Source organism: Drosophila miranda, assembly GCF_003369915.1.
Source record: "Drosophila miranda strain MSH22 chromosome Y unlocalized genomic scaffold, D.miranda_PacBio2.1 Contig_Y2_pilon, whole genome shotgun sequence".
NCBI lineage: Eukaryota > Metazoa > Arthropoda > Insecta > Diptera > Drosophilidae > Drosophila > Drosophila miranda.
In genome coordinates this window covers 32,949,906-32,958,727 of record NW_022881614.1, presented here as the reverse complement: position 1 = coordinate 32,958,727, position 8,822 = coordinate 32,949,906, and the positions used below count along the sequence as shown (strand labels likewise).

The following is an 8,822-nucleotide window of genomic DNA, read 5'->3' as shown; positions in this document are numbered from 1 at the left end:
GTTGACAGGTTGCTCTGGGTCAATACTGCAACAATAGTACGTATTGTAAGACGTGTTCTAAAATTCCCGATCGCATTCCCTTATCAAATAAGATTGTGACGTTTGGGAAATTTAGAGGCGGCTGCTGAAAGCTCACCCAGCTGCTAATGTGATAGGTAGTTCATGTCTTGATGTCTGACGACCGCTTAGCTACTATAAATACTGGCAGCCGGTCAAGCAGAGCTCAGTTGCAGCTCAGAATTGTGTCTGATAACACCACAGAATATAATGAAGTCCTTTGGATCAGTGGTTTTAATGGTTTGTGGCGTTCTATGCGTCGGTAAGCAACCTGAATGGCCTGGATGTCCTCAACATTGCTAATCGAAAATATATATTTCCTTACAGCTGCCGATCCCCAACACACCTACGACGGACGCAATGGGCCCCATGTATTTGGAGATCCTGGCAATCAGGTATATATACGGGGACAAAGTGAAGGCACCTATAGAGTGCCCGGTGTAGGCGGCCAATTTCAGAACACTCCATCGCGGGGCGAACACGTCTATACGGATAAAGGTGGCAACACTTATGTGAACCAAAAAAATTCGGAGGGCCAGGTACAGTCAAGCCATACGAGTTTTATAAGAATTCCACTATATGAGTATATCTGTAGGAACGCACATCATCAGCGGTTCCAGCTTCTCAGCTACAAATGGGCAGCATAAAATTATTAATGGAAACCACGCAGACAAGGATTTGCACGCTGTAGTGCGCTTGTTGTAAGAAAAAATTGTTTGCATCGACGTCTTAATTTTCCCTAAAATTATGCTACGCGAATAGGCTAAGTCTTCTGTTGGGTACAAGAAAGCTAAGCTTTTAACACGCCATCTACTGGGTGCGCTTCGTCACCGTGGGCTGCCCATATTATTTTGTTTGGCTGACGTTTTAATCGGCCTCCTCCTCCCACTGTCATTTTGACAAATCGAAAAGAAAAAGGGAAGAACGAGGGGATGAGGCCTTGATTTCCGGGAGAAGCAGCTCGCTCTCTCCTCGTGGTATCCGAACAGTACGGACGTACTTATCCAGCTCTAAAAAAAAAAAAAATTAATAAAAGGTAAAAATCAAATAAAAGTTCTTGGGAGATCAGCACGATCCGCCGGCCTTTCGGAAGAAAGACCCCATCCACCCAGACGAGAGACCAATCCCCGATCCACGGTGCAGAGGATGGTGCGAATTTTCTGACGATCGCCCCAAAGCGGGCCACCGTAGAGTTGGGAAGCTCCACCCAACGCCCCAACGCCCTCCGCCAACGCGGTCCACCGTAGAGTTGGGAAGCTCCACCTAAAGCCCCAACGCCACCCACCACAGCGAGCCCTTCAGCAGTTCCCGAGCTTCAGCGCCGACAGAGAGCGGCCCCTCAGCCGTTTCCGAGCTTTAGCGCCGGCAGCAGCGAGCTCTTCGCCGCCCCAACGCGAGCCGTCGCGACCGAGAGTGGGCCATCCAGCCACCGGGCCAAGAGCCTTAAACAAAAAGTGCCAAGTGATCTTCCTTGCCAGGAATAACCAGACCCGTCCAAGGAAAAAGAGACCCTGACCCGAATTTTTTTTGTCACCGTGCTTCGCCCTAACCTAAAAGCCAGATCATGACATGTGAAGGTTAAATGTATTAAATAACCCCCAACGGAACGGGCAGAACTCGTATGATCCTCTTGTGGCCCATTGTGCGTTTATTCCCAAAGAACTTATGTGCGCTTGTTAGGCCGTTGACCCCTTTGTGCATATAAAACGAAACCAGCTGCTTGGAGCTTTTTCCGTGCGCCCACACCTTGGTCTATGGATCAAGACCTACCCCAACGAATCTAAATAAACGAATAAATATTGAATAAAGTATAAAATATAGAAGTTAAAGATGGAATAATTTGATTTATGAACTATATATGCTCAAAAAAAAAGCCCTAAACAAAAAGAAAAAGAAGATCAAGATAATCTGGTGTTAGCCGTGGTCATGCGTGTGCATGTGTGTGTGCTCTCTCTCTAAAACTTACAGGTATTCCCCTCGCCGAAAGATCTTTTGGACGTGGCCGGAACATGAAAGTACGTAAGTGAACAAACTCCCAGTTAACGTTTATAAACTTTTAACATAAAGAGACAAAAGAAAAAACCATACATGAGCCCGGTCGCCCGTAGTCTTTGATTTTTCCCTAAATTATGTTGGAGCTTTTTTTGTTGTAAAGAGGCCTTAAGCCCACGCAAAGCTCAAGAGCTTTGGAAGCTGTAAGCTTTAGCGCAGATCAGCGGCAGCAGGTGCTTCACACCTATGCGACGGTGATTAGTTACCCTTACTTCTGCATTAATACAAAAATACCGAAAATGAAGAAATCTTAAATTACAAAAGTTCCTACTTAAATATTCATTATTATTGTTATTATTCGTTAAATTATTCCCAGTACCTTACCACCTGTTTTTGAGATCATATATTTTATTCCTATTATTTAAAATTATTATTCCTATAGTTTTAATTCTCTTATTGCCCTAGCTTATACTCACCCCATAACTATCTATCATTTTCCTTCTACCCATGTATTTAGCTTTAGGCACTATCGATAAAAATAAATATTGTTAAAGATTTGGAAATGAATTGTTAGAAGATTTTTGTTTAGGAGCCATGCAGGGATCGATGAGGGAGAGTGAGGTATGACCCCCGGCGAGAAAAGGGATCATCCATAAGCCATATTTTCTTCGGAATTAGGATGATCAAGGTTGGGAGGGCCATGGCTGTTGCATCCAACACCAGCCCAGCTACCCGTCGGTTCGGATATGCAACGCGGAAGCCACTTCCCTGTCCCCTTAATTCCTTTGTCCCTTCTAATTCCCCCAGCCTCCTCATCCTCCTTCCCCAACCCCCTAACACTAGTCATACGGTCATACGCAGGGTATCGCACGCGAAAAAAAATAATAATAAGATAAGGTATCGACGCGAGCACGTATAGGAAAGGACCAGTATAGGAACCCCCCCATACTACCGATCATACAGCCGGAGCCAGCGCGTGCACCAGTCCTGCCCGATACACCCCCGACCAGCTCGAGTGGCACCGCCACACACAACAATCGTTGTATGTGATATGCTACATTTATCTTATTTTGGCGCCCAACGTGGGGCCCGATCCGGCTTGCCCCATTTAAAGAAATAACTTGGTCAAAAGTAACACCTGACTTTTATCCTTGCTAGACCGTTTTTTTTGCAACTTATCCAGTGGATACTGTGGATCCGTGTAAGCTCATCATGGCCTACAGGGCCTAGTATCGTGCAGGGTATATTGGCGTGCAGTAGGTCCGATACACTGGAAGTGTTATAACTTATATTGGGTATAACTCCGTGGGTCGAGCTTAGCCTATCAACTAGTCGAAGATTGTTATAGGAGCTAAGCGAGAACACTACTGCAGGAAAGGAGAGCGCATTCCAAATCGTTTAGGATGAAATTCTACGAAGATTGCCACTAATTAACTGGGTTTTGGCTGTCCCGAGGAACCCCTGAGAAGATTACTGAGGTTGCAAGCCCCGGTAAGCCTAGGTGATATCGGACTCCCATACTACCTGATGATTAGTGGAACTAATCCAGCACCTTTCTCAGCCCCAATACTTCTGATCTGACCTTTTAGATTTCGCTGGATGAGGGATTATTTATCCTGCCACGGATTAACTTGTGAGGCAGATTTCAGTTATAAGTAGATTACCCCATTCCTGTCCCTTCCCTACCCGAAAACAATGCAATCCGCTTTACTCTATTCCTACCCAAAAAACGATTGCATGGCTCCTAAACTGTTTTGATATCTACATATATCTATATCTATTGACTGTGACTTTTTTTTGTATTATTTTTTTTTGCATTTGCTATATATATCTAATATATTCATACTTGGTGGTGCCCAAACCGAAATGGTGGTGTCTCGTAGTACGGAGAATTTAGCCCTCTCAGAAGACACGGGGAAACATTGCCAAATTTGCTCCGAAGTAATCGTTTACCAGATACAACTATTGTCGGCCAGTTGTGGGCACACCTTCCACAGAGTGTGCTTCACCGCTAAAAGTGGTAACAAACGGAAGTGTCCCACTTGTCAGCAAGACATGAACATCACATCGGCCTCAGCTGAGAATCTTAGTCCCATTGGTCCGTCTACGTCTAGAGCACGAATGCCATCTGTTACTCAGTCCCTTCAGACTAGAAGTCCAAGCAAAAGAGTTGAAGCGTTAAGCCCTCTTGAGATGGCTAACTCAGAGAATGCCAACAGGTCTCCAATCTCCGTCGACCCTCAACAGAATCAGGCCACAATGGCGGAAACTATACAGCAGTCCATAGTGGACGCGATTAGAGTAGCTATGGTAGAGCAAACCCGAATTTTGGCGACCAGCATGGCTGATCAAACTAACCAGCTAGTTCGAGCCATTTCCGATGAACTTCAAAGTACGGCATCTGTACCCTCCCCGAACATAAATGCAGCTCGGATGCAACCGGTAGCAGAACTAGAACAGCAAACGATCGAGCAACTTTTTCGGCTGTCCACTAGTGAACAGGTACCAGTGCCGGGGATTAATCAATCGGGAAATAGTTCGTCACCCTCGAATTTGGGGCAAACACGTAATGTTGGCTCAGGAGTTTCCACAGGTTCCTCCGCTTCATCCCTTCGGGCAGATCGTGTTAGCCAGATAATGTCTAATTGGAAACTGCGGTTTACGGGAAAGGCTGGTATGTCGATTGAGGACTTCATTTACGGTATTGAAGCACTTACAAAGCAAACTTTGGACGGTAACTTTGAAATAACAGCTCGATGCGCCAGTAACCTCTTTGATGGAAGCGCCAGCGAGTGGTTTTGGCGGTATCATAAAAGTGTCCCTGAAGTCCGTTGGGCAGATCTATGCCTAGCCTTGCGTGGCCAATTTAAAGACGATAGAACAGATAGGAATATCAGAACAGAGATCGAATTAAGGAAACAGCGACCAAACGAGTCCTTTGATGATTTTTATGGCGTAATTGCCGCATTGGCAGATAAACTGTCTGAGCCCATGTCTGAGGCAGCCTTGGTTGAGACACTGCGAGCAAACCTTTTGGCTGATATACAGCATGAAATTTTATATGAGTCGGCTGCGACGGTGAAATCCTTACGTCACCTGGTCCGAACGCGAGAAATATTCATGCAACCATTGCTATGGTTGTGGCAGGGCCGATACTTATAAGCCTAGTTGCAGGAAGGGCAACCCCCACACGGCAAAAAACTCGTTGTCGCGTGTACCGCCGAAAAGTGCACGCAAACAACTGGTCAACCAAGCGACCAATACCGAGTGATCAATTCTTCTCCTTCCACTGACCTTATTATACCAGACGTGTCAAACAGCGTATACGCTGACCACCTTGCTAGCCCTCCAAATCGATCCCAGCGCCGAAGAAGCGATTTTAAGAAACATTGCAAACTTGAGAAAAGACTGCTCTTAGCTTCTGTAGTTGGAAAACCAAATGATTTACGACCCCATGCTCAGATTATGCTTTTTGGTAAACCAGTCATAGGACTAATGGATACTGGAGCTTCAGTTAGCTGCATAGGGGGAAGTTGCGCGTCCGACGTTATTCGGAATAAAGTCCAATATAAGCCGCTGTCCCTAAAAGTTAGAACTGCCGACGGAAAGAGCCAAAGTATAGTCGGCAAAATTTCCGCAAAAGTCACGTATAGAGGGGAATCCAAGGAACTTTGTTTTTATATTGTACCTTCCTTGACGGGTAATCTCTATTTAGGAATCGATTTTTGGACGGCTTTTGAACTTTTACCGTTGCTTTTACGTATTGAAACCTTAGAAGACCCCACAATGAGGGCGCTTCTGCCTTCACAGCAAGTATTACTACAGGAGGTAATAGCTCTCTTCCCATCTTACTCAAAGCAAGGTCTAGGAAAGACCTCTGTAATCACTCACACGATAGAGGTAGCCGACGCAAAGCCCATTAAACAACGCCACTATGCTGTGTCACCGGCAACGGAGAAGCTAATGTACGAGGAATTAGACCGAATGCTGAAGCTTGGGGTTATACAAGAATCGGTTAGATCGTGGTCTTCGCCCGTAGTGCTGGTTAAAAAGCCTGGCAAGGTTAGATTGTGTATCGATTGTAGGAAAGTAAACTCGGTCACGGTAAAGGATGCATATCCCATGCCCCTTATAGACGGAATCCTGAGTAGACTACCGAAAGCAGAGTTCATCACAAGCATCGATCTAAAGGACGCGTTTTGGCAAATCCCTCTCGATCAAAAATCTCGTGATAAGACAGCGTTTACCGTGCCTGGCCGTCCCTTATACGAACTTGTCGTCATGCCATTCGGCTTAACCAACGCACCCTGTACCTTGTCGCGACTTATGGATAAAGTCATACCAGCCCATCTACGGAATGAAATATTCATATATCTTGACGACCTCTTAGTTATATCCGATAATTTTGAGCACCATCTGGAGGTGTTGTCCCTGGTCGCATCCCAACTTTCCAAGGCCAATCTTACTATAAATGTGGAGAAAAGCAAATTTTGCCGGAAAGAAGTTAAATATTTAGGCCACGTGATTGGTGGTAGGAATATTCGCACTGATCCTGACAAAATAGCCGCCGTTAAGGACTTTCCAGCTCCCCAGTCGATCAAACAAGTTCGTCGATTTCTTGGAATGACAGGCTGGTACCACAAGTTCATCCACAATTATGCAGCTATTAGTTCACCCATATCAGATACTCTGAAATCTAAGCGCAAGTTTATTTGGACTGACGAGGCTCAGCTTGCTTTCGAGTCATTAAAGTCCCAAATGTGTTCCGCGCCAGTTCTACATAGCCCAAATTTCTCCATACCATTCTCAATACACTGTGACGCCAGTCATACCGGCGTAGGGGCAGTTCTAATGCAAGAAAACAACGAGGGCGCAGACGTACCAATTGCTTTTATGTCGAAAAAGCTTAACAAATGCCAGAGGCAGTACACTGTAACTGAAAAAGAGTGTTACGCTGCGGTTTTAGCCGTAAAAAAGTTCAGGGCATACATTGAGGGCCAAGAATTCACAATCATTACAGATCATGCCTCCTTAAAGTGGCTAATGTCGCAGGCTGATCTTAGCTCCCGATTGGCTCGCTGGTCCTTAAAGCTGCAGGGATTTGAATTTAAAATCTTACACCGAAAAGGGAGTGATAACATAGTCCCCGATGCCTTGTCCCGTACGCACTCAGAAGACTTGTCCTTCTTGGCAATTGATAGCATGTTGGTCGACCCTGATTCTCCTGAGTTCAAATCACCAGAATATCAGTCAATTAAAGAGAAGATTAGGTTGAACAGTTCCCGATTGCCTGATCTGAAAATCAAAGATGAACGCATCTTCCGATGGAACCAAGATCACAGACGATTCCTGCTGGAAACTTTGGATACCCCCATCCCTTGTAAAACCCGTCCTCAAAGCTGCCCATGAGGATCCCTTGTGTGCCCACAGTGGGATAAATAAAACCCTTGAAAGACTCAGGCGATCTTATTATTGGCCAAACTTAGCGGTGGATGTCAAAGAACTCATAAATAATTGCCATATCTGTAAAACCACGAAGCATCCAAATCAACCCTTAAAGCCACCAATGGGAAATACGGGCTTACCTTCTCGATTCTTTCAAAAATTATTTGTAGACTTTTTAGGACCTTATCCGAGAAGCAAGTCAGGAAATATTGGCATCTTTGTCGTGTTAGACCATCTGTCAAAATTTCCATTTTTGAAGCCCGTACGAAAATTTACAGCAGATTCCATAAAACGCTTCCTGGAAGAAGACCTCTTTCACTGTTTCGGGGTCCCCGAAACCATCGTAAGCGATAATGGGGTCCAATTTAAATCTCACACTTTTAACTCCTTGCTTGACAAATATAATATCTCTCATGTCTATACTGCCTTTTATTCTCCTCAAGCCAATGCTTCGGAGAGAGTAAATAGATCCGTTCTGGCGGCCATAAAAAGTTATGTTGACCCGGATCAACGTAATTGGGATGAGAAATTAAGCAGCATTTGCTGTGCACTTCGGTCTAGCCATCATTTAGCCATAAGCACTACCCCGTATCGGCTTGCTTTTGGACAGCATATGGTAACCGATGCCAGTAGCTATAAACTGATGCGTAACCTAGACATGTTAGAAGATCGCGGTGTCCAATTTTCGCGAGAAGATTCCTTCGACATAATTCGCAGCAAAGCAAAAGGCTCTATACAGGCCCAGCACTTCCGAAATGCCAGATCCTATAACTTACGAACGAGACAAATTTCCTATAGGGATGGACAGGAAGTATATAGACGTAACTTTCAGCAAAGCAATTTCGCTAAGGGCTTTAGCGCAAAGTTAGCACCAACCTTTATAAAGTCCCGAGTGCGCAGGAAGCTAGGAAACTGCTATTACGAACTTGAAGATCTTCAAGGCCGCCTTGTAGGCAAATTTCATACCAAGGGTATAAAACCTTGACATGAATTGTTACAAGCGCGGATCCCACTTTGGGTGTCCCACCCCAAGCGTGATTTAAGTGGGGGGGATTATGTAGTGCGCTTGTTGTAAGAAAAAATTGTTTGCATCGACGTCTTAATTTTCCCTAAAATTATGCTACGCGAATAGGCTAAGTCTTCTGTTGGGTCCAAGAAAGCTAAGCTTTTAACACGCCATCTACTGGGTGCGCTTCGTCACCGTGGGCTGCCCATATTATTTTGTTTGGCTGACGTTTTAATCGGCCTCCTCCTCCCACTGTCATTTTGACAAATCGAAAAGAAAAAGGGAAGAACGAGGGGATGAGGCCTTGATTTCCGGGAGAAGC

The 8,822-nt window shown here is 45.1% G+C and overlaps 1 protein-coding gene across 2 annotated transcripts; it reads left to right on the top strand.

Annotated features, from left to right (window-relative positions):
* The first annotated feature begins 122 nt into the window (after positions 1-122).
* Positions 123-1,068, top strand: LOC117193219 (immune-induced peptides-like). Of its 2 annotated transcripts, XM_033397973.1 has the most exons (3): positions 124-319; positions 385-596; positions 653-1,068. In XM_033397973.1, exons 1-3 carry the CDS (start codon positions 268-270, stop codon positions 746-748), a joined length of 360 nt encoding a protein of 119 aa, XP_033253864.1. In that variant the 5' UTR covers positions 124-267; the 3' UTR covers positions 749-1,068. The 2 variants fall into 2 exon arrangements, with proteins under 2 accessions (XP_033253863.1, XP_033253864.1); XM_033397972.1 differs by having other exon boundaries at positions 123-319; positions 385-1,068.
* The last annotated feature ends 7,754 nt before the right edge of the window (positions 1,069-8,822 follow it).